This window comes from Mustela erminea, chromosome 14, assembly GCF_009829155.1.
Source record: "Mustela erminea isolate mMusErm1 chromosome 14, mMusErm1.Pri, whole genome shotgun sequence".
Taxonomy (NCBI): domain Eukaryota; kingdom Metazoa; phylum Chordata; class Mammalia; order Carnivora; family Mustelidae; genus Mustela; species Mustela erminea.
This window is the reverse complement of record NC_045627.1, coordinates 35,725,983-35,752,692: the sequence shown is the minus strand read 5'-3', so window position 1 is coordinate 35,752,692 and position 26,710 is coordinate 35,725,983. Positions and strand designations below refer to the sequence as shown.

The 26,710-nt window shown below is 36.8% G+C and overlaps 1 protein-coding gene across 3 annotated transcripts in view; it reads right to left on the bottom strand.

Moving 5' to 3' along the window:
* The window catches only part of VPS26A (VPS26, retromer complex component A), a 32,211-nt gene extending 5,730 nt beyond the window's left edge, over window positions 1–26,481 (bottom strand). The window contains exons 1-7 of one of the 3 annotated variants that reach the window (XM_032312618.1): window positions 26,369–26,481; window positions 19,982–20,131; window positions 9,308–9,383; window positions 8,004–8,160; window positions 7,255–7,419; window positions 4,349–4,455; window positions 1,730–1,798 (exon numbers count right to left, since the gene is read on the bottom strand). In XM_032312618.1, the coding sequence (XP_032168509.1) occupies window positions 1,730–1,798; window positions 4,349–4,455; window positions 7,255–7,419; window positions 8,004–8,160; window positions 9,308–9,383; window positions 19,982–20,131; window positions 26,369–26,371 (727 nt within the window). In that variant the 5' untranslated portion in view covers window positions 26,372–26,481. Of the gene's footprint in view, window positions 1–1,729; window positions 1,799–4,348; window positions 4,456–7,254; window positions 7,420–8,003; window positions 8,161–9,307; window positions 9,384–19,981; window positions 20,132–26,015; window positions 26,319–26,368 lie in introns of those variants that run through there. The other 2 variants (XM_032312617.1, XM_032312619.1) reach the window with 2 other exon arrangements.
* Between the last annotated feature and the right edge of the window lie 229 nt (window positions 26,482–26,710).

The following is a 26,710-nucleotide window of genomic DNA, read 5'->3' as shown; positions in this document are numbered from 1 at the left end:
ATGTGCACTGCATGCATTGATAAACTTTTTTTCCTTTATTAATCTGTCCTTCTGAGAGTCCCAGCTGAAATACTAAGATGGGGAGAGGTAAAGGTCTGCCTCCCCTACACTTTAACAAGTTTTTTAACCTCTCTGTAACTCAGTTTAATCTGTAGAGTAAGAGATACCATCACCTAAGTTAAAGGAAATATCAGAGCACCTCAGAGTACAATGCCTTACCTACAGTTGACACTCAATAAATGATAGCTACTTTTTAAAAAAAATTTTATTTTTTTAAGATTTTATTTATTTATTTGACAGAGAGAAATCACAAGTAGGCAGAGAGGCAGGCGGAGTGAGAGGGGGGAAGCAGGCTCACCACTGAGCAGAAAGCCTGATGTGGGGCTCGATCCCAGGACCCTGGGATCATGACCCGAACTAAAGGCAAAGGCTTTAACCCACTGAGCCACCCAGGCACCCCAATAGCTACTTATTAAAAGAACTACTAATAGAGTGAGAAAAAGCCAAAGATACAAATGTAAAATGATAAATACTGGGGCACCTGCCTGGCTCAGTCAGTAGAGCATGTGACTTTTTTTTTTTTTAAGATTTTATTCATTCATTCATTCATTCATTCATTCATTGGACAGAGAAAGAGAGCACAAGCAGTGAGAGCAACAGGCAGAGGGAGGGGAAGAAGCAGGCTCTCCACTGAGCAGAACCCTGGGATCATGACCAGAGCCTGAGGCAGATGCTTGACCCACTGAGGCACCCAGGCACCCTGAGCATGTGACTATTGATCTCATGGCTATAAATTCGAGCCCCATGTTGGGTATAGTGATTACTAAAAAAAAAATTTAGAATCTTAAAAAAAGTAAAATTATAAATACTGGCTTTATTATCTTGGATACTAAAGATAATAATGGAAATGCTTGTTTTCTTGGGGGCTATAAGGACTACAGAACCCCACAGAAATGAATGCTCAGCTCTACAGCACCTTGTATTCAGCATTAATAAAAAAGACTTACCAAGATAAACTATTGTAACAGAAGACAAAGTATTATAAATTCAGAACTAGAGAAAAGATAATATATAAATGTCTCTTCTAAATACTAAATTTACATTTTCTTTCTTTCTTTCTTTCTTTCTTTCTTTCTTTCTTTCTTTCTTTTAATAGGCTCCATGCCCGGTGTAGAGACCAGTGCCCAGCCTAGTGTCAGCCTTGAACTCACAACCCTGAGATCAAGACCTGAGCTGAGATCAAGAGAAAGAGGATCAACTAACTGAGCCACCAGGAGTCTCTAAATACTAAAATTTAAACTAAGTAAAAAAATTAAACCTTATTTTAGACTTGAAAGTACTATTACAGTCTTTTAGTATCTATACAAAGATGATTTTTAAAACATCATTGTAAAAATCATTTAAGAATTCACAAATACTGGGACGCCTGGGTGGCTCAGTTGCTTAAGCAGCTGACTTCTCAGGTCATGATCCCAGCGTACTGGGATCGAGGTCCCACATCAGGTTCCTTTTTCGGCAGGTAGCGGGCTTCTCCCTCTGCCTCTGCCTGCCATTCTGTCTGCCTGTGCTCACTCTCTCTCTCTGACAAATAAATAAATAAAATCTTAAAGAAAAAAAAAAGAATTCACAAATATTTTTACACTGCATAAATACTTCCAAACTCAACTGCCATGAACACTGCTATGTGTACCACCTATCACACAAAAGAAGTAAATGGGAAGTCTCTTACCTTTTACTGGTGCGCCATCCATTATTTCATATTTAGCAATTGTTTCTGTTTCTGTGGTGGTACTGGGTCCTAGCACAAAAATGTAAATGACATTAAAAAAAATAATGTAAGTGACATGAAGTTCAATATTTCCAGAATACAATTTCCAACCTTATATTTTCCAATTACTTATTTTAGTACTAATTTATCTTCCTATTTTGTGAAACTTATTCTTTTCTATTTCTTGATCTATACTTAACATACTTATCACTCGACTGAAGGTTTCACTCTCTTCTTACCAAATATATATGGTTCAGAATCTTCTCCATAGAGTTTCTTCTATCAAAACTAGCAATATACATAAGAAATAACGGTTGTCATGCTAGTTTTCTCTGCAATACCCAAACTGTCTTCTTTCAGTCAGTTAACTCTAACATGGAGAAAACATCAAATTGAGAACCTGATTGACATAATTCTTTTAAATTTAGGTGTTCCTCTTCTAAGAAATTATCTGACCCAGACATCTGTAAAAATTCTGTAAAAATGAAAAAAGTATACCAAAACATACATTAATGATTCCAATGTTGTAAAATATATAATATGCAAAGACAATTAAACTGTTTTGAATGAGTACAGATTATTTTTTATTTAAACTTTTCTAGAATCAGCACAAGTTTTAACCAGAAAAAGTGTTTAACTAATTTCTTTTTAAACAACAAAAAGAAACCTGACATTTGATTTTAGTATCTTTAAATCACCTCAACTTTTATTAGGTGAAAATAGAAATTAAGAAATCACAGATGTTTCTAATTATGATTCCAATTGTAAATTCTTAAAAAGCGTGGCCTAAAATTTTCAGCAAAAATCCAACAAATGAGACAAATTCAACCTATACACTAATTAAAATTAAAAAGCAGTTACAAATAATTCTGGGGCAACTGGTTAGCCATGTGGAAAAAACCAAAGTTGAATCTATATCAAGACAAATTCCAAAGAAATTAAGAATTTAAACAAAATCCCCAAACTACATTATTTTAGGAAAATCAAAGCGCAGAAAATTACTTTTAGAACCTCCGTGTGAAAAAGGCACACGGAGGCATAAAACCTGTGGCATAAAACCTAGAGTCCATAGAAGTAAAAACTGGTAAATCTGACAACACAAACAAAAAGAACTTCTACATGGCAAAAACCATCTTAAGCAAGACAAACTGGGGAAATTTTTGCTGCATTTACTTAAGTTTATGTATTTATTTATAAAGATTTTTTTTTATTTATTTGACAAAGAGAGTGAGAAAGAGAGCACAAGCTGGGAGAGCAGCAGAGGAAGAGGGAGAAGCAGGCTCCCCGCCGAGCAGGGAGCTGGATGTAGGTAGGGCTCAATCCCAGGACCCTGGGATCATGACCTGAGCCAAAGGCAGATCCTTAATGAACGTCACCCAGATGCCTCTTTTGCTGCTTTAATCCAGAAAAGGGAATTGATTTCCCTAATATATACAGAGTTTCTCCATATCAGAAAAAAAGACTAATAATTCAATAGAGATGGAACATAGGATATAGGCAATATATACAGAAAAGAAATAAAAATAGCTTTTATACACATGAAAAGATGCTTACCCTCATTCAGAAGGAGAAAACTAAATTAAAACTACAATGAGGAACTTTCCTCCCCTACCCATAAGATCAGCTAAAAATTTTCTAATGTTGTATTGGTAAGAATAGGAGGAAAAGGAGCACCTGGGTGGCTCAGTCAGTTAAGCATCTGCCTTCAGCCCAGGTCATGACCCCAGCCAGGCTCCCTGCTCAGTGGGGAATCTGCTTCTCCCTCTCCCTCTGCCTGCTCCTTGCTCAGTGGGGAATCTGCTTCTCCCTCTCCCTCTGCCCTTCCCCCTGCTCATGCTCTCTCTCTCTCTCTCTCAAATAAATAAAATCATAGAAAAAAAAAGAATAAAGGAAAAAGAGGCTTCTTCCACATTTCTTGCTGGTAATATTACAAATTGGTACAACCCCTAAAGAGGACAAACTGATATGTACCAAAACTACAAATGAATATACTCCTTGAAAGAACAATTCTACTTTTAAGATTTTTATCTCACACACACACCTGCACACATGCAAAATGACATTATTAAGTGAAGTTCTGTTTGGAGTAACAAGTGACTGGAAACAACCTATAGCAGACTGGTTAAATTCTAGTATACCCATGGAAAGGAGTACTATAAAAACGATGAGGAAGTACTCCACACATTGATATGGAAAGATCTCTAAGATATAGTAAGCAAAAAAGCAAAATATGTATCGTACATAAACATTTAACTTAAAAGCAGGGGGAAGGGTATAATATAGGGATAGTTACTGTATATGTATAAGTATCAAGAAATATTTTAAAACTATAAACATGACCTATGAATAGCTGGAGTACACAAATAGGATACTTTTTACTATATAATCTTTTAAACTTTTTGAACCATGTGAATTTATAACCTATTCAAAAATTAATTTTTAAAAAAGCATACATATTAAGTAATATTAAGTCTCAAAGTTAGTATCCAATATGTATATTTATTGTATATCTAAACAATATTTTAAGATTTAAAAAATTTTAAGACAGGAATTTTAATTCAAATACTCTTTTTGACTTACCAATTCCTGTGATCTCTTTTTTGATCAGTTGCAACTCCATATGTTGGATTTTTATTCTTACTAATAAAAAGTAAATTTTTCCAACAATCACATCCTTTAGATGATACCTGTGGGGAAAGAACATACCTCATTTACCAAATATCAGTTTAAAAAACAATCAAAAGGAGCGCCTGAGTGGTGTAGTCGGGTAAGCATCAGACTCTTGGTTTCGACTCACACTGCAATCTCAGGGTCGGGAGACTGAGCCCATGTCAAGCTCTAGGCTCAGTGTGGAGTCTGCTTTGTATTTTCTCTCCCTCTCCCTCTGTCCCTCCCACTCTATCTCTAAAATAAGTTAAAAAAAAAACCTTAAAAAAAAAAAAAAGTAAAATATGTCCCAAAAGGCTTTAGTAGAATCTTTGTAACATGAACTATTTAAGAATACCATTCTGGGGTGGCTCAGGTGGTTCGGCATCTGCCTTCAGCCCAGGTTATGATCTCAGGGTCCTGGGATCGAGCTCTGCGTCCATTTCCCCATTCAGTGGGGAGTCTGCTTGTCCCTCTCCCTCTGTCCCCCCACACTCATGCTCTCTCTCTCAAATATATAAAGTCTTTTTTTTTTAAATACCATTTTGACTAACCATATCATGTAACTTTTTTTTTCCAAAAAATATTCACCATTTTACTATAAAAACAGGAATCAAACTTTTACTTGCCCATCAACATACCTCAAAGAGAAGAATTTGCCTTGTTAACTACAGGTCCTTTACTTAGAGGTTAGTTTCCAAAGAACTTAAGCACAGAAAATTAAGATTGTTATGCTTGCAATATTTATTTGGATTATAAAGATGTTTCTGAACATTAAAACTCTACACAAGAATTTAGTGACCTTCTTACTCTAAGTGCTAGAAGAGTGCAGCTAACAAAGCACTTGCCCATAGAGAGAGACACCACAGGCTGAGTCTGTTGCTATGACAGCTAGTCATCAAAGTCCTTTCCCATGTACTCTGAAATGACATGCTAATAAACCTGGAAATTGGGGCACCTGGGTGGCTCAGTGGGTTAAGCCTCTGCCTTCAGCTCAGGTCACGATCCCAGGGTCCTGGGATCAAGCCCCACATCTAGCTCTCTGCTCAGCGAGGAGCCTGCTTCCCCCCTCTCTCTGCTTGCCTCTCTGCCTACTTGTGATCTCTGTCAAATAAATAAATAAAATCTTTAAAAATAAATAAACCTGGAAATTACTACAATCCCCAGAGGGCTTTTTAACTTTCTCCCAGGTCTGAATCTCAAAATATCATCCCAGGAGTTGATCAGTGTAATTATGCTGGCTTGAAGGGAGGCTTCCAGTGACAAGTTTTAGGTCCTAAACAATTTGATAATTTTATTCACAATATAATTTAAGACTCTGAAGGCATGCTTATATCACATTTTTAGTGATATAAACTGGTGAGTGACAACTAAAAAAGTCATGTAACAGAAAAGTACACAGAAAGGTGATGAAAGAATATACATCCATTTCTTCAACAAATAAACTTCAGTGGAAAAAAAAAAATAGAAGGGGAACTTATAAATTAAATTGAAAGAAATTTAAGTGTCAAACAACCAAATGCCATGTGTCTGGATGCCCTGGATTTGAACAAATCTTGTCTGGATACTGATGTGAATAAAGCATGTGGGGGGGGGGAATGACATTTTATGAGACAATCAGTAAAACATGAACACTGACTAGATATATACAGATATTAAGAAATTATTAATATTTTTAGATATAACAATATTATGTTTAAAATGATATACAATTTTTATGGATGAAATTCTGTGTCTGGAGTTGGCTTCAATATAATCTATTGGGAGTGTGAGGGCTGGATCCAGACAAAACAGATCTGACAGTGTACTGAGTGGGAGCTGGGCACCTGGTACCTGAGGATTCACTGTACTGCTCATACTGGTCTATGCTTGAATTTTTCCATAATAAAGTTTTAAAAAGGCATTAAACAATAAACAAAACAGGAGCCCATTTCTGTAAAAACACAACACATATAAACATAATACATACCTTTCCCTCTCTATGAAAAGATATGCAAGAGATCTTAATTGTGATTAAGTGGTAAAATCTATAAAAATAATAAAGTTAAAAATGGGATCTTTCACAATGCCAAAACTTTTTTTCTTTCTTTTTAAAAGATTTCATTTTTTTTATTTCAGAGAGAGAGAGACAGAGATAGCGAGAGAGAACAAGAAGAGAGGGAGAAGCAGGCTCCCCACTGAGGGGAGTTGAACACAAGGCTCCATCCCAGGACGCTGGGATCATCACCTGAGCCAGAAGTGGACACTTAACCCACTAAGTCACCCAGGTGCCACTACACTGCCCCCCCTCAATTTTTTTTTTTTAAGATTTTATGTATTAATTTGACAGAGGGAGAGAGATCACAAGCAGGCAGAGAGGCAGGCAGAGAGAGGAGGGGAAGCAGGCTCCCCGATGAGCAGAGAGCCCGATGCGGGGCTTGATCCCAGGACCCTGAGTTCATGACCTGAGCCGAAGGCAGAGGCTTTAACCCACTGAGCCACCCAGGTGCCCCTTGCCAAAATTTTCAATAATGAAAAGGTACTACTTATGCAGGCAGAAAAAAGTATTTTGTTTAAAGAGATGACTAGGATAAAGTTATACCAACGCAGTAAGGAAAATTTTTACAGAGAGAAGGGATTAGTTCTGAGATAGTAAGATCCTCTACAAAAAATGACCAATCAGAGACTTATTAGGAATTGAATATGAAAGACACCTGCACTGAGTCAAGAAGATAGACTCTCCACTCCAAGATTTTTAGGTTGTTAACATCAAATTAATGTCAATTCTATCTTTACTTTGACCAATTTACAAAGCCCTGAAAAGCTTATTTCTTAAGTTTTCTGTTGTTAAAGATACTTACTTTGATTTATTATATTCAAATTCTATGTGTAGACAATCTTCAATGCCTACTTCCATCTTAATTGAGTTGTTAACATCAGGATATGTGGCAAGCTGGTGAACAATAAGATCATATTCTTTTATCAAGTCTGTCAGTCTTCTTACTATTGTCACTTTAAGAAAATACCTACAAAGTCAACCAAGAGGTAAGTTAAATCTCCTATGATAAATTTTAGTATTTGAAACAAACAGACATTAACTACAACTCAGCTTTCTCCTTGCTGATCCTTTGGGATCAACTTACTTCACAAAAGAATTCTGATCTTTAAATGCTTCTACCCTCAAAAAAAAAAAAAAATACAAAGTGCAATTTTAAGAAGAGTGTATGTGCTTTTTAAGATGCATCTGAAGTGCTTCGGTCATGCCTACCTGAGGAAATCTATTACTTCCTACCATATACCAAATGAGATCTTCTGGGAAACTAATAAATTTTGAGGTAATTCTGTTTATAAGACAAAGGAAGTACCTAGGGGAAGATTCATACAAAGGAAGTATATAATTAAAACTTCTGATGATGGCGGTGTTTAAATCTACGAGAGAAGGCTCTTATTACCTCAGGTGGGCATTAGGTAGACAAAATATGTGGCAGAATTCTTAAAAATCTGAAGTCTATCAGTCCAGAATTATAATTAAAGTTCTAGTAAGACATTTGATAGTGGCCATTACTTTCTGGTTTTGACACCATCTACGGTTGTTAATATACATTCATACCTCAAGCGAACATTGGCACCGATGTAAGATTCATATGGCTTTTCAACTTGCATAAATTCAAAATCATAACTTCTGCTCTGAGTCAATTCTCCAGGCAAGGCTAGTTCTTTCACTAGGTTTACAAATTCATGAGTATTACTCTTGTCATTGAAAAGTTCTACAAAATTTTAAGCAAAAAAAAGACCAATTATACTTAGTATCTATTTCATTAAAACCCAAACTTCTACCTCCAAAGCAAGTAATTTTTACCAAAAGAATTAGTTGGACTTGTCCCTAATCTACTAGAGCTATAACATAAATTCCATCATCCTCATTATGGTCCACCTAGGCATAAAAAAATTCGAGCCACACAGCACAATGAAAATTTCTATTATAAAAGATGTATTCATTCCTTTAATGTAGTTAGGGCTTGCCCAAAATGAAGCTGCTTTAACAGACACATTTCCAGCGATTATTTGAACTTCCTCCGTTCAAGGCAAAAAGCATTCGTTGTTTTGCTTTAGTTAGGCAAATATATTATCTTGATACACTGTAATATACAAAAGACTTATCAACTATCAGTGAATTACTATAACTTGCCCCTCAAGTATAATCTCATCTGGAATAGATATATAAACAAATCCAATTATAATTTTGATACTTTAAAAATGTGTAGTACATCTTAGAAAGCTAGATTTAAAACTATGTATACTATATTAGAAAGACCCATTTTCTTTTCTCTTTCTCAACCTGCAGTACCAAAAGATTTATACAGTTTAACTTCTACTAAACCAAGAATGCCTCTGAAATACATATGTGGAAAACTACACAATGTGATCTAAGTCAAGAAAAAAATTATTATACCTTTCCTTTTCACATGCAATTTTCTCACAGGTGAGTCTGGCTACAGGCTCACATTAGGTTAGGAAGACAAATGGCATGAGTAATTAGAAAGTGAAGGATGAAGGTGACACTGGTAGTTGTAAAGCTGGTGAAAAATGTAGGCAGATGGAAATTTCAGTGAGTCAACTAATTTACTTGAATTATTTTTCAAGGCTGGTAACTTACATAACTCCTTTCATTTTTAGTAATTAAGTTTAATAACAAATAAAGGCACTATGAGTCAAATATTATTTAATACAATTCAAAGAAATATGATTTAATGTTTATAAAATAAATCCTCTTTTACTATCCAAAATCAATTCCTTCCTTCCATGAAACTAATCTCTAATTCAAAATTTAAGTGCTAAATCCAACTCAAATCCAACTTCAAACTCAGTTATCATTAAAAAAAAAAAAAAAAGTAATACTATTTTAAAACTCACCAATTTGACCTACAAATTCAATTCTAATTCCTTGGTGCTCTAGCCTCTTTCCAGGTTGCTTAAAGGCTAGGTTTACCTGCCAAAACATGAAATTGTAAAAGATGTTAACAATCTTTTGAGTGGGCCTACTAACAGATTCCTTCCAGATGAATGCAATATATAAGTATTTCAGGGATTCATTTCTGAAGTTTGAGACACCACCACATACCGAGATCGTTATGACTTTACAGAACCAGAGAAGGTATAACTTACTCATATACAATCACTTAAACATACGCTTAAAAGCACCTGCTTTGTTAGGAAGGAATCCTTTATAAGTTGGAGAGCTATAAAGACTCAAATCAAAAAAAGGAAAAATCTGCAACCACTCAGATGTGTTTTCTGGTCAAATAGTTAAACAATTCTACACAATAACATTTTAATGTAAGGTAATCACTAATTTCAAGAATTTACCTAAAGATCACTTTCAGCTCTTTGTAACCAAAAATATATTATTATAATTCCTAACCTTAAAAGCAACACTTATTCCCCTGAATCTGCTACTCACTCTAAAAATAGAACGTCTAAAGGTTGAAATTGTATGATTTATCTTACATATTTTTGAAGTGAAATATACAACTCTGAAATCCTAAATTCACATCTGCCAAATGGAAGCCTTAATTTTATAAATTTTGATTTTATAAACTTTTTAATTTGACAAAATATTTATAAAGTACATACGTATTTTTTAAATTTCCAAATGTTTAAAGATTAACTAACATACAAAAAAAGCACACTTCCAGATTTATTCTTTACTATAAAAAATATTGTTAACATGACTCTTAAAAGCTTTTTTAAATAATGCTTCTCAAAAGAAAACAGTAATCAAGGGCCAATAAAAACAGAAATCCAGTTACTTCTGTTTGTAAGTCTATTAAATAAAATACTCAATTTTCGAAATCTTCCAAATCTGTAACCAGAATGAGTTAGTTACTTGCCTTCCAAATTAATATCTCAGAGAAAGAAGTAAATAGTTAAATAAATTGTGGTACATCATATGATGGAAAATTATTAAAGTTTAAAAACAATAAGATCAAAGAATTTTTAATGATGTGGGAAAATGTGCATGATATGTTACATGAAGGAAGCATGGTCAAATTGTACACGAGTATAATGCCAATTATGTATTTTTTGATTACACAAAAGAAATACTATTAAAGCAGTTACTTCTGGGATGTATGAGAAATTTTGTTTTCTTTGTAGTATCCAAGGTTTTGTGTTTTGTTTTGTTTTTTTACAACAGGCAACTAATACTTTCAAACTCAGAAAAATACTTATTTTAAAGAAGAAAGTATAGTTAGAGGCTTCACACACTAACAAGTTGAATTTTCGGTTTGAACCTCAAATAATACAAGCCTAACTCGCAACTATTTCACAAGCCAGGCAGTAATTAGAACTATTCCCTAATTTACACTAATAAAGCACATAAGTACACGATACTTTTATTAAATGTCTAGCCGGCAACAGATCTGGGGAATGCTTTCACTGAAACATGGCTGTGTCTGATATTTTTAAGTTTACAGTTCTTCAAAAAACACTCTGACACCATACTACTAAGGCAGAAATTAGTCATTCCATTTTTCTACCAAATTGCCTAAACTCTGAAATTGTCCTTAGTCTCCCACTGATGTCAAAACACAGTTGCTTTTAAGCCTAATGCAAGATATTATGGAATCCGAAAGATCCCAGAGTTGGTATGCATAATCAAGCATTTTTATTTAAAAGCTGTTCTGCAATGGAGCATAGAAATATAAATTAAACTAAGATTGTGAACTGAGTTAAAGAACATTAATACTAACTGTTACACTTCCATAACTTCTATTATAATTTCAAACATAAAATAGTGCCAAGAATAGTACAAGTAAATCCCACATAACCTGTACACAGATTTACCATGTTTGTATTTTGTCACATATGACAAAATATAATTTTATTATATTTATATATATTACATATAAATTATATAAAATTTATAAATTATCATTCTCTCTATATATAAGATGTGCATGCATACATATACAACTTTTTTTTTAATCAGTTGAGAGTAATTTGAAGATACCATGCTCCTCTACCCATAAATACTTCATGTGTACCTAAGAAAATAATCTCTTAATCACGGTGCAATTCAAAATCAGGAAACTTGTAACTCCGCAGTTTATATTCAATTTCCAACAACTGTCCGAATAATGTACTTTACTCCCTTTTTTCTCCTGCCCAGGCTCCAATCCAGAATCACATTACATATAGTTATGTCCCTTTAGTCTCCTTTAATCTCAAACATTTCTCAGTCATTGACTTTTTTCTTTTTTGAGAGTACGTGCACATGTAGGTGGGGAGGGGCAGAGGGAGAGAATCTTAAGCAGGCTCTACGCTCAGCACTGAGCCCAACACAGGACTGAATCCTGAATCTCAGGACCCACAGAGCATGACCTAGGCCACGATCAAGAATCAGATGTTTAACCAACTAAGCTACCCAGGTGCCCCAGTCATTGCCTTTCTTGACCTTGATGTTTTTTTTTTAAGAATACAGGTCACTTATTTTGTAGAACAGCCCTCAATTTGGGTTTGAGGTTTTATCACAATCAGACTCAGCTTATGCATTTTTGGCAAGAATACCACAGAAAGGAAGTTGTGTCCTTCTCAGTGTATCTTATTAGGAAGTACACGATGCCAAGTGGTTATTTTAACTTTGATCACTTAGTGAAGGTGATCTACCAATTTAAAGTTATTATTTTTTCCCTTTGCTATTAGTAATTTGAGAAAGGTAAGACAATGTATACCTCTTTAAAAAAGGCCATGAAAGCAAAACACAGGGAAACTATATAAAACATATTTACTGTTCTAACAAGCCAATCTCAAAGCTCATTCTTCAGCATCTTTAGCAGCTAATATTCTGTAGATGTCTCCAATAATGCTGTCTTCAGGAGCTGTGTAAGGAGTAAAATTCATCTGTACTGTGTTTAAGACAAACACCTATCAATGTACTACACACCATTTATAGGATCGTTTACAGTAAATTACTGAGATATCTGCACTTTACTGCAGCTGAATACTGTGGTTTTCCAAAATTCATTTCCCGCTGCTGCCAGAAGAATGTGGTCCATATTCATGTTGATGAAAGATACTGAGATAATATTCTTTGTTTAAAGAATTAAACTATAAAGCCCTACAATCTCAGAATAAACATATGTCATTGTTCACTTTTGTAATAAGGAATACAGAGTTCATTATAGGTGACGTGGCACTGGCAACACCTCTTTAAGACAATTTACTTATCACTGTCCAATCTGAAAGAATCTTAAGGAATTATAACTTATGAAGCCACCAGAAATATACCCACATTACTACCAAATTTTTCACAATTATTGTGTCTCAACAGTTAATCAGGCAATCTAGTAAGACTCTCTCAAAATTATTCAGAAGGTAAAAAGTGATACAAGCTGTATTTTGAAAAGAGGATACCTAGCTCAAATATATTCTTAAAGCATAAAAAATTTAGGATACACTACAACTGTTCCAGCCTTAAGGAAGAACAGTCACTTGAACATGAACGAAGCAGTAAATATTCTACCTAAGGATTAAAAAAAAAATCTGAGTAAGTACCTTTCAAGAATTTCTCTATCTTGTAATAATATACATAGTCCCACTTGTCTTAAGAAATGCTTCAAAAACAGGGCACCTGGGTGGGTCAGTTGGTTAAATGTCTGCCTGTGGCTCAGGTCAGGATCCCAGGGTCCTGAGATCGAGCCCTCCTTTGGGCTCCCTGCTCAGAGGGGAGTCTGCTTCTCTCTCTCCCTCTGCCCCTCCTCCTGCTCATGCTCACTCCCTCTCTCTCTCTCAAATGAATAAAATCTTTGGAAAAAAAAAAATGCTTCAAAAAAATCTCCAAAAGACTTTTAACAGACAGCAATTAATTTTAGTTTTAAAAGTATATGCTACAAGAGTCCCCAAAGAGTCCCCAAACAATTCAGTAGGGAATGAATATTCTTTTTAACAATATTGCTGGAACTGAATATCAACGTACAAAAGAATGAAGTTGTATCTCTAACTCATGCCATAAATAAGTATTAACTTGAAATGGATCAAAAACCTATGTAAGACAATTACAAAACTCTCAGAAGAAAACAGAGTATAAATCTTCACTGCTTTGGATGGACAATGGTTTCTCAAATAACACCAATGCATGAGCAACCAAACAAAAAAATAGATAAATTGGAACTTCATAAAAATTTAAAACTTTAGTGCTCCAAAGACACCATCAAGAAAGTGAAGACAAAAGAAGAAGAAGAAGAAGAAGAAGAAGAAGAAGAAGAAGAAGCAGAAGAAAGAAAGACAGACAGACAGACAGACAGGAAGGTGAAGACAATTCAGAAAACAGGAGAAAATATTTGTGAAATATAACTGATAATGGACTTGTATCCAGCATATATAAAGAGTTCCTGCAACTCACAATAAAAAGGCAACCAAATAAAAAAGGTCAAAGGATATAAAAAGAGTTTTCTCCAAAGATTTCACCAGCAACAAGCACGTGAAAAGATGCTCAGTATTAGTTATTAGGGAAATGCAAACCAAAACCATAATGAGATACCACTTCATACCCACTAAAATGGCCATAATAAAAAATGCAGACAATATTAAGTGCTGCTAAGAAACTAAAGAAACTGGAACCCATATACATCATTGGAAAGAATGTAAAATAATGCAGCTGCTTTGGAAAAGATTGGCAACTCCTCTAATAGTTAAACACAAAGTTAACACATGACCCAGCAATTCCACTCCTACATATACATCCAAGAGAAATGAAAACGTGTATTCACACAAAAACTTGTCCACAAATGTACAGCATTATTAGTAATAGTCAAAAGGTAGAAATCCAACTGTCTGCAACTGATGAGCTCATAAAGGAGATGTGGTATATTCATATTCCACATGGATATATATTGGAATACTAGTTAATCATTTAAAAAAGGGGTCTGATACATACTACATGAATGAAGCTTGAAAACATTATGCTAAAGGAAATAAGACGCAAAAGGATAAATCTTAAATGACCACTTTTTTTTTTTTTAAGAATTTTATTTATTTACTCGACAGAAAGAGATCACAAGTAGGCAGAAAGGCAGGCAGAGAGGGAGGGGGAAGTAGGCTCCCCGCGGTGCAGAGAGCCCAATACAAAGCTCCATCCCAGGACCCTGAGATCATGACCTGAGCTGAAGGCAGAGGCCCGACCCACCGAGCCACCCAGGCGCCCTTATACGACCAACTTTAAGAAATAACTAGAACAGTCAAATTTACAGAAAAACAAAGGGGACCAGAGGTACCCAGGGACTGGGAGAAAAAGGAAATGGGTAGTTGTTTAACAGGTACCAAGTTTCTATGTAGGGTGATGAACAAACTTTGGAAATAGTGGTGATGGTTGTACAACCTTGTCAATGTAATTAATGCCACTGAATTGTATACTTTAAAATGGTTAAAATGGCAAATTTTATAATATGTATATGTTTACCAATTTTTTTTAAATGAACCTTTAAAGCATCACACTAAGTGAAAGGAGTCAGAGAGAAAAGGCTATATATTCTATGATTCCATTTATATAAAATGTCCAGAATAGACCAATCCACAGAGAAAGAAATCAGATTTGTAGATTAGTGGTTCCTAGGTGTCTCAGTTCATTCGGGTTGCTGTCACAAAATATTGTAGACAAGGGTGGCTTATAAACAACAGAAATTTACTGTTCACAGTTCAGGAGGCTGGGAAGTTGAAGATCAATGTGCTAGCAGATTTGGAGAGAGCTCTTTTTGTGGTTCAAGAATGGCTGTCTTTTCACTGTGTTCTTACATGGCTGAAGGTATAAGGGATATAAGAGCACTAACCCCATTCATGAGGGCTCTGTCCTCATGAGAGATCATGTCCCAAGGTTTCAACACACAAATGAGGGCACAAATAATCTATTCACTAAGGAAGTGAATGCTAATGATATGGTATTTCTTTTGGGGGTGATGAAAATGTTATGGAATTAGTGGTGATGGCTGCACAATTCTGCAAATATAGTAAAAACACTGACTTGTACATTCTAATAGGGTGAATTTCTTGGTATGTTATTATACTCAACAGGCTATTTTTTTTTTTTAAAGAAAAGAAAGTAAATGCTGCAAACAGACCAATGGAACAGAACAGAGAGGCTGAAAAAGAATCACACAACCTCTGCTATGACAAAGGTGATACTGCAGTGCGGTGAAGGAAAGGATAAATGTTCTAGATTCATGAGATACCCATACAGGAGAGTAAAAAAAAAGGGGGGGGGGGGAACTAGCCTTAATTCCTAGGTTGCAAAGACAAAAGCAACTCCAAGCACTCTGAAGATCTAAATGTGAAGTGTAAAATTTAAAAAAAAAAAAATTGTAGGAGAAAGATAACAGGAGAATATCTTCATGCCCATAAGGTAGGCAAAGATTTCTTAAATAGGATACAAAACACACCAACAAAAAGGAAACATAACATTTATCACCTATTAAAGTTAAGAACTATTCATCAAAAGACACCAGTAAGATAATGAAAAGTCACACCAGAAACTGAGAGAAAATATTTACAACACATATACAAAAGACCCTACACTAAGAAGCATAAAGGCCTTGTACCAAGAACACACACACAAAAATATTACTCATCAATAAGAAAAAAAGTCAATTGAGTAGAAAATCAAGCTCTCCTCACCCCCTAAAAACTAGAATAGGCACTTCATGAAAGATAACAAATGGCCAGTAAGTCTATGAAAGGCTGGTCAACTTCAATGGATGTCAGGGAAATCAAAATTAATACCATGTAACAACCAAGAGAGTGAGAGACCATGAGAAGAAAAGCCATAGACTGAGAAAAAATATTTGTAGAAGACAGATCTCGGAAAGGACTGTTACCCAAAACATTCATAGAACTCTTAAAACAAGAAAACAAACAATCCAATTAAAAAGTAGGCAGATGATCTGAACAGGCACCTCACTAAAGACAGACAGACACTTGGCCAAGAGACATAGAAAAGATGTTCAACATCATATTACCAACTACACACCTATTAAAATGGGACCAAATCCAGAACACTGACAACACCAAATGCTGGCAGGGATGTGGAGCAACAGAACTCTCATTTAAGGAATGAAAAATAGTAGCACTACACTGAAAGACAGTTTGGCAGTGTCTTATAGCACTAAAGATAAGCTTACCATACAATCCAGCAAGCACACTTCATCCAAAGGGGTTGAAAACTTATGCCTATACAAAAACCTGCATACAGATGTTTATATGAGCTTCATTCATAACTGCCAAAGCTTGGAAGCAAGCAAGATATCGTTCAGTAGGTGAATGGATGGGTAAAACTGTGGTACATCCTGATAATAGACTATTATTCAACACTAAAGATAAATGAGTTATAAAGCTGTGAAGACACAGAGGAACTTTAAACGTGTATTACTAAGTGAAAGAAGACAGTATGAAGAGGCTAGATACTGTATGATTCCAACTACATGACATGCTGCAAAAAACAAAACTACAGGAACAATATAAAGGTCAGTGGTTTGGCAGGCGAGACAGGAGAGATGAATAGGCAGAAAAAAGAGGACTTTTAGGGCAATGAATATATTCCATATGATATTATAATGATGGACATATGTCATTATACATTTGTCTAAACCCCCAGAATAACAACACCCAGAGTGAACCCTCAGGTAAACTATGGACTGGTTATGATGTGTCAATGTAGGATCATCCTTGGTAAAAACTGTGCCATTCTGGCAAGTGACATCAATCACGGGAGATGCTATGCATGTGTAGGGGCAGTAGGCATACAGGAAATACCCATACTTCCCTCTCAATTTTGTTATAAACCTAAAACTGCTCCAAAAAAATATTTCTTGAAAAAAAAAAAAGATCTGGGGAAAAAAGCGTGCAGACAGAAATTCACATGTCAAGGATATCATAAAAGGATTTTATTCTTGCTTTGGTTGGGATGTCAGACTCTCAGAACTTCAAAATTACATCTAGGGTATGAGGAATTGTTATGCAGAGACACTACAATGCAAAACCAAGTTTAGAAACCAATTATTTAGTCCAACTTTCTTAATTTTATTGTGAGATCCAGAAAGTTAAATGACTGCCCAGAGTTACCTACCAAGACAGTGGTAAAGTCAAGATTAGAGCTTCCAACTCTAAGTCAATGATCTTTTTATTATACTCAGATATTTCAGAAAACGTAATTTGTTCTTAGTGAACATGCTGGGTCACAGGTAACCAATGCTTGTTTTCTTCTCTTTCTTTAAAATTTTCTTATCAGAGCACTCATAAGTCACCTATTTAATAACCTATTCTAAAGGTATGCCAGGAATCAATCAATATTAACAGCAGTTACAACACTTGTAAAAAAAAAAAAAAAAAAAAGAGAGAAAACCAAACATCATGCACTCCCGATTTAAAAAAAAAAAAACACACCACCACATATACTCCTGCCAAAAGAACTGAACTTGACTCAGATCAAGCTTCTAGATCCAGCTACCAATTTACAGGCAACAACTGTATCGTGAGTATGCAATCACAGAGAACTCTATAGTTAAGTGTCTCCAGTTCTTCAAAGTGTAAGAAAGGCATGAAGAGGGAATCTGAGATTAAAAGAGATTTTAAAAGCGTTATCAATCTTTTTAAGGACGCAAAACTAAACAATTAAGAAACACAAGGAACTATATTATAAAAATCAACAGAGTGGTTTCTTTTGAGAGGAAGAGGCTATGTTTGGGTAGCTGGCAAAGTTCTCCTTCTGGACTTGAACAGTAATTACAAGAAAACATGCCTTATGATTATTTATTTGTTTTGTGGTTTTCAATATCTGTTTTATTTTACAATAAAAGGTTAAAAATGATAAACATCTCAGATCAGTAAATAATCAGACTCCAGATAAAGTATCTTCTGAGCAAGCGATTTTTTAAAATGCAATCTACAGTTATTGATTAGGACTACTACGTATGACATCTTGTAATTCCAAAAATGTAACCTGAAGGCACACTACTTTCCATAAATCACAATGAAGAAGCTTTCATTCCCCTTATTTTCCCATCTTCCTTTTTTTGTCCTATAAACATTAGCCACGAACTCCTCTAACAAACCCAGATGACATAAGATCACTTTAAACCAGACAATGATTGTTCCCTACTAGACTTAAAAACAAACAAAAAGGGGTGCCTGGATGGCTCAGTCAGTAGAGCACATGACTTTTTTAAGTGGACTCTACACCTGGCCCAATGCTGGACTTGAACTCACCACCTCTAGCTCAAGACCTGAGCTGGGATCAAGAGTCAGACACCCAGGGGCGCCTGGGTGGCTCAGTGGGTTAAGCCGCTGCCTTCGGCTCAGGTCATGATCTCAGGATCCTGGGATCGAGTCCCGCATCGGGCTCTCTGCGCAGCAGGGAGCCTGCTTCCCTCTCTCTCTCTCTGCCTGCCTCTCCAACTACTTGTGATTTCTCTCTGTCAAATAAATAAATAAAATCTTTTAAAAAAAAGAGTCAAACACCCAAACCACTGAGCCACCCAAGCACACTTAGAGCACTGGACTCTTAATCTCAGTTAGGGTCTGAGTTCAAGCCCTATCTTTGGCTTGGAGCCTACTTAAAAAAATTATGATTAACGAGTATTAATCATATTCGCTAAGGCATAAGACTACTTTTATGCATCACTTGATAAGGAAAAGGGGGAAAAGTGAATCCTTACAGAAGAGATCACAGATGCACCTGATCCTACACAGATACATTACAAATGTACATTAAGTCCTCTACGAAGATCAACAGACACAACAGTGGCAGTGCAGAGAGATAAGCTGTAAAGAATGAGAAAGAAACACTTAAAGGTCTACTGAAGAGTTATCCCCAATCTCTGTAACTCAACTTATGTAAAAGGAGAAACAAACTTTGAGTGGATCACAGCCCCTTTGGAAAAGTGAAGCAAAACAGATGCATAGTCACAAACACAAAATTCTGCTTGCAATTTTATTTTATTTTTTTTTTAAGATTTTATTTATTTATTTGACAGACAAGAGATCACAAGGAGGCAGAGAGACAGGCAGAAAGAGAGGAGGAAGCAGGCTCCCTGCTGAGCAGAGATCCCGATGTGGGGCTCGATCCCAGGACCCTGGGATCATGACCTGAGCCGAAGGCAGAGGCTTTAACCCACTGAGCCACCCAGGCACCCCTGCTTGCAATTTTAGACTCTGCTCCTGTAACCCGTCCACTTTAAGACTTTTTCCTGTAAATACGCTAATGAATCAAGGATTTTAGCTGAACTTCTAAAAAAAACTTTCCACCTTGGGGCACCTGAGTGGCTCAGTGGGTTAAGCCTCTGCCTTCAGCTCACGTCATGATCTCAGGGTCCTGGGATCAAGCCCCGTATTGAGCTCTTGCTCAGCGGGAAGCCTATTTTCCCTCTCACTCTCTGCCTGCCTCTCCGACTACTTGTGATCTCTGTCAATAAATAAATAAAATCTTAAAAAAAAACTTTCCACCTCTAACAAAATCATTCAAATTTAGAAACAGTACAGACAACTTTGGTGATTAATTCTAATACCTTACATCTAGGTACTTCGCACAAACAAAAGATTTACCTTTCCTGAAACGGATTCTCCGTCATAGAAAAGATAGTGTTTTTCTACTTTGCCATCTTCAGTTTTCATTTCGGCCATTTTCCTGGTCTCCCCATCATTAAGGACAACATCAATCTCACAAATGGGTCCAAAAAAGCCTCCAAGAAAACTCTGAAATAAAAAAGGAAAATAAAAGGAAATATAAAAGGAAAATGCTCATAATTATGTTTTGTCAGTCACTACATTTTATAATACAAATCTAAGTATCTCTTACCTACAGTTAAATAGAATGCGAATCTGTAAGTTCAACATGAAAGTAAGAACTTACATCAAATTCGACCTCAAAACTAAACAAAATTTAGTATAACAATGTATATACAGCTAATATTGTACTGTACATTAAAATATCTTAAGAGAACAAATTCATATTGCATGTTTTTTGCCACGGTTTTTTAAAAGACAAAAAGAAAACTAAAATTTAAACATGCTATAATTTCAATCATTTCCACAGGTAACCACTATAAATAATCAATTACTACTATACCAGAAATCTAAAAAATTAATTCTTAACATTTGGACTTGAAAAGCTATCTTTAGTTATACTTCTATGCTGTTATTTCATATGCAGCACTCATACAATCCAAATTATGCAGTACTCATACAAATCCAAATACATTATTATAACGTACTATTTACTATAAAATGCACTGCTATATAGGTCTGACCAGGAAGTGTTACATTGTAAAAACTCTTGAAATAGAACTGGCTGTAATGGAGAAGACTAAATTTCTGTGAATTTTTCCAAAGAAAATGTGTAAGCCTTGTTATGGAAATCCTGAATATGACAGAAATATAAAGGACAAAAATCAACCGCTTATGAATGCCAAAACACATTAGTTGATAATAATATGGACTCCATTAGTAATTCCAATATCAGATACAGTTGGAGATCATTTTTGTTACCAAAGAAAGCTGGTATTCTAGTCTTTTTATTTTTTTAAGATTTATTTATTTTATTTATTTATTTATTTGACAGACAGAGATCACAAGAAGGCAGGGGGTGGGGAGGAAGCAGGCTCCCTGCTGAGCAGAGCGCCCCATGCGGGGCTCTATCCTAGGACCCTAAGACCATGACCTGAGCGGAAGGCAGAGGCTTAACCCACTGAGCCACCCAGGTGCCCCTAGTCTTTTTTTTTTTTTTTTTTAATTTATACCAACCGTCCTCTATCCTGTCATCCTACATCCCTTCTTAGTCTGCCCTACACAACCACAATAATCTCTTAAAAACATAAATCTCATAATTTTCTGTTTAAAATCCTTCAGTGGGCTGGTAAGAGTATAAATTGGAACTACTTTAGAAAATAGTTGGTATTTGGGGCACCTGAGTGACTCAGTGGGTTAAAGCCTCTGCCTTCGGCTCAGGTCATGATCTCAGGATCCTGGGATCGAGCCCCGCATCAGACTCTTTGCTCAGCAGGGAGCCTGCCTCCCCCTCTCTCTCTGCCTGCCTCTCTGCCTACTTGTGATCTCTGTCTGTTAAATAAATAAATAAAATCTTTAAAAAAAAAAATTGTTGGTATTACCTGGTTAAGCTAAAGATATACATATCCCACGACCCAGAAAATACACCCTTAGATATATACCCTAAAGAGAAACTCTTACATACATGAACCAGGAAACAAATATAAAAATGTTAATGATATCTTGGTTCATAAAGCCCCAAATAGGAAACAATCCAAATATCCATCAACAAGAGAATGGATACATAAATTTTATTCTATATTCATACAGTAGGCAAAGGGATGAGACACAACTATACACAATAATAACTTTCACACATACTATAGAATTACATTTATTAAAAAGTCATAAACATGTAGCGCACACTATAGCATCAGAAGTCAGGAAGTGGTTAGAAGAGAGCATAGAGGGAGTTTCTGGGGTGCTAATTAGGCTGTATGCTTTCATCTGAGCACTTCACACACAAGTTTGATCACTTTGTGCACTTATTCTTCTGTACACTTATCTGTGCACTCTTGTGTACTTCAATGAAATGTTATTTTAAATATGTGCACACGTGAGTGCACAAGTGCACGTGCGCGCAAGCGCGCACACACACACACACTGTATTCCCTGACATGGACTGCACATATCTGGTCTATCATCTCTCCAGTCACACAAGCCTCAAATTATTCAAGTTAATCAAATCTGCCAGGTTCCTTCTTGTCCTAGACCAAGTATCCTTAACCTAACTAACTCAGCCTCTGAATCTCAGTCTGACTCATTTCCATAAAGAGGCCTCCCATACGTTCCTAAATTGAAACTAGAGTCTCCAAATTTAGGCCTCACAACACCATGTAGTTTTATTACTTCATCATCTGTTATAGTGTGTGCTTATTCAATACCTGAATCCCTGACTGAACTCCAGGAGGACAGACACTTTATCCTTTGCTCACCACTGAAGACATAGTAGCTAGGAGTAGTGTGTGGCACTTAGTAGAAAGCATTCAAATACCTACTGAGTGTTAATTTTGAATAAAATACATACTCTCCTGATACTAAAAAATAAATGGATACACAAAAGAAATGAATTAAACCCAGAATATCTGGAAAGATGGGAGCTCCCCCAAAGGAAGTTAGCTTTGGTGCAGTAGCTACGTCTAGAGCAAGGAACTTTCCTCAAGCCTCAGTTCTGTCCTCAGGTGGCAGAGTAACAGCAAGCAAGTTAATGATCCTCTCAAAACTCTGCAGGTCACAGGGCGATACTATGATCAAAGGAGACAATGCTTTCCTAAATTCTGAGCTTGCTTTTTTGTTATTATTAATCCTATATAAACAAAAAGATTATAATTTCAAGAAATCAACTCAAAGAATTGGCAGATTTATACTTCTGACATACTACAAAGACACAAACAGCATTTTTTTCCTTTCAACGTTTTAATCCTTCCTGGCAACTTTACAAATAAAGTCAATTTTAACCAAAAAATTAATTTTAATCAGAAAACTATTCTGGGGGCGCCTGGGTGGCTCAGTGGGTTAAGCCACTGCCTTCGGCTCAGGTCATGATCTCAGAGTCCTGGGATCGAGTCCCGCATCGGGCTCTCTGCTCAGCGGAGAGCCTGCTTCCCTCTCTCTCTCTCTGCCTGCCTCTCCATCTACTTGTGATTTCTCTCTGTCAAATAAATAAATAAAATCTTTAAAAAAAAAAAAAAAGAAAGAAAACTATTCTGAACTTAGAATGAAAAACATCAATGATAGGTCACATGCAATGCCCCTTTTCAGTTAGCTTTCATACTACAAGTTTTATACTCAAAACTTGCTTAAATGGTGTTATTTTTTTCCTAAGGGCTACAGATAAGAGAATGTATAGCAGCTCAAAAGCAGGCTGCTGATATTTACTAATTCTCTAAAACGTGAAAACTACAGAGCCAGCCAGGGTGGGGGGAAGCTATGGGAAGAGCAATTCTGAAAGGGTAGAAGACAAGAGCCTCATTTAAGATATAAATCGCAGCAGAAAAATAAAATGTAATTTTCTCATTCCCCTTAATACATGCCAGAGCTGCTTCTGGGAAAAATGAGATTTGAAAACAATAAAAATTATTTTACGGATAAAAGAATTGTTATGGTAACTTTTTCCACATATGGATATTTAACACACAGAACTGAACTTGGGATTTGAAAGCTGATATTAAAAGATCAATTAATCAAAAATAATGAAATCAAAATTTCCACTAAATAAAGTGGTGTAAAAAAGACTGAAGTCTCATGAAACTTCACAATTAACCAATAACGTAATTATGATTAAACAGTCTCATTTTGACACCAAAGATAAAAATGAAAAATTCCTAGGCATTAAAAATCTGAGAAAGCTATGTGGTATCTTCTATTACTTTCTGTATGCAGAAGAGTATTTTGTAACTAAAAATTTAAAAAGCAGACTTACTTTTCAACACAGTCAAAACACTAATATGGGGAGAGAGAAGAAGGTATTTTTAAAAGCCTAGTTACAGCACATGCATAATAGGCTGAGTAAAAAGCTATAGTACCTTAACAATGTTAACAGAAACTTTAGCACCAGGATAACATCCAGTTTTCCACACTAGGACACATCAAAAATGAAAGAGTCCTACTGAAAGCCCCAGAAAAGTGTCGATGTCTTACATTTAACAAGCAGGCAACAAAGAGAAAAAAAAAACTGAGAAAAAAAGTTTGTATTTTCTGTTTTCCTTCTAAAAGAAGTTGAAAGAGAAATATTTTCTACCCAAAGTCTTGCTTTTAAAGTCTTTATTGCAAGATGTGCATCTTCTGTTTTTTCAAAGGAAAATTCATGAAATTAAAAGTTTTAAAACTCCTCACAAATTATGATAGTTCTCCTGATAGGTAAAGAGGAAACAAAATACATAATTGGCAGGATGGTGAAGACAGTGGAAAGGGAATGAAAACTGTAAAGAAGGTTAGAATACATTAACAGAGACTTTTGCTGCAATTACAGATGAGACATTTTAAAGCGAAAGACTACTCAGTTCTGGTGAAGATATCTTCAAGTGAGCATTCAGAATATGAGATTTTCAGGACAGTATTAGACAGTATTAGACAAGTATATATAAGTCAAAACTCAGGTAACCTTTAAATAACTAGACTCCAATATATATGACTATTAAAAGATTATACCATTGTTTTTACAGTTTTCTACTTGTGGCCTAACCCTCCTATCACCTTTAGGTTAATTTAAGATTTTTCATATAATTCATAAACCCATACTGAGCATTACCATCCAGCAAAACTGCATGTGGATATGTTAAAAGCCAACAAACTTTCTAGCGCTCACTTTAGAAACTTCACTCCTTCCAAGTGATGTAAAGAAGTGCAACTCAAGGTGAGTGGAAAGGGAGACTCTCAAAATTTACACAAGCAATGAAACAGCAAATTTTCATGCACGGATTACATTTATGCCCAGTTAAGTGTTCTAAAGCTTTACAATTTAGTTTATGCTTGGCCAGTAAGTTGAAAATAAATTCAAAAGCCTATTAAAAGTAATAATTTTTAAAATAAGCAAAAGACTTTTAAGTCTTCTTGGCAAAGTATATTCAATGAAAGAATACTTCCTAACTCCCTGACTAGGCAAGGTCTTCAAATACTTCCTTGTTAAATTTATCACAACTGTTATTTCCACGTTAAACAAATAATTATACAAAGAGATGTTTACCTCCCTCTAGACTGTAAGGTACAAGAGAGAGCAAGGACTGTTTCACTTTTGCTAGTGGCCCTTGGGTACGCCTAAATAATTATCTGCTGCGTGAAAAAAAAAGGCCCCAAGTTTAAGAATAAATATGCCTGTCTTCACTCTTCTGATTTTAATCAAATCAACTTGAGTTTAAAATGTATTTATTCAAAACAACTTTTTTTTTTTCTTTTTTAAAATACACCTAGCTTCGTCTTCAGCCAAAAGTCTCAAGCAGTTTCCTGAACCGGTGAGTTCTGGGAAAGCTGATAGTATCAGGCGAGCACACAGCAGGCGCTCAACACATGCTTGCTAAATGAAATGAATACCCGAAGTGAGCCAAATGAGACCCAATCTAGAGGAGATGGCCAACACACACACAGTTAAACGCATCGTGCCCACGCCTGAGCTTCCCACTAACTGGTGAAAGTATTCTTGACTTTCCTCCCTCCTCTGTTCCCTAGGCCATTTCAACATCCCAAAGCGTTAAGTTTCCAGAAAATGGCTTGGGGAAGGAAATGACCGCCAGAGCTTAAGCTAGCAGGCACAAAACCAGTCTTCTGAATTAAAAACGTCCCCACTTCAGTGTCCTTTTCCTTCTCTCTCCCATTCTACAAGTGTCAACATCAAGGCTGAACTGGGGTCAAGATATCGCCGAATGTCACCACATCGAGATAAAACCAAAACAAAACCCCGGAGTTTATCAATCTCGTGACCACTGGAAGAGTGACCCCAGTCCCTCCCCCTCACCCCAGCCCGGAACTGGGGGACTGCCGGGTCACTCCACCTGAAGGGAAGCGAGGCTGTCCGGAAGGAGCGGAGGGACTTGGCTACCTTGGAAGGGGAGGCGGCGCTGAGCCCCCGCACAGGCGGGGTCCGAGGACTCAGCCAGGGCCCCCACAGCCGGTCGAGGAAGGCGGGCAGAGCCTCCGACATGGCCAGGAGAGCGCGCCGCCGCCCGCAGGTGCTCGGGCCTCTGCGAGACCGGGAAGAGGCGGCGCCGCCGCCGGCCCTTCCCCGATCCCGCGGCGACCAGACAGGCCTAACCCGGCTCCCCGCCCTGCTCGCTGCCCGCCTCCTGCCGTTGCCCTCCGCCCCACCCGCGACACGGAGCCCGCCGTTGGCCGTCCCGCCGCGCGCTCTGAGGCCAGAGCCGGAGTAGAGCGCGCGGTCCGCCGCGCACTTACCATTGTCAGCGCCGCCGCCGCGTTCCCACCACTTCACTCCGCTTCCCTCAGAACTCCCAGTCCAGATTCCCTCCGCCCAAGCGCCCGTCACGTGACCTCGAGCCGCTGGCCGCACGTGACCCCTCCCTTCCTCTCCTCTCCTCCCTCTGCTCCAGTCCCCTCCCGGCCTCTTGCCCCGCCCCACTGGCCAGCCTGGCCCTCGAAGAGAGGCAGCTTGGAGGCGGGGCCTCGTGCTCCACCCTGGGGCTGGGGGGCGGGGCCACCGAGATGCCGTAAAGTGGGAGGGGCCTGAGTGGACGCAGGCTCCTCTGGGCGTCCTCGCCCTATCTTCGGTCACATGGG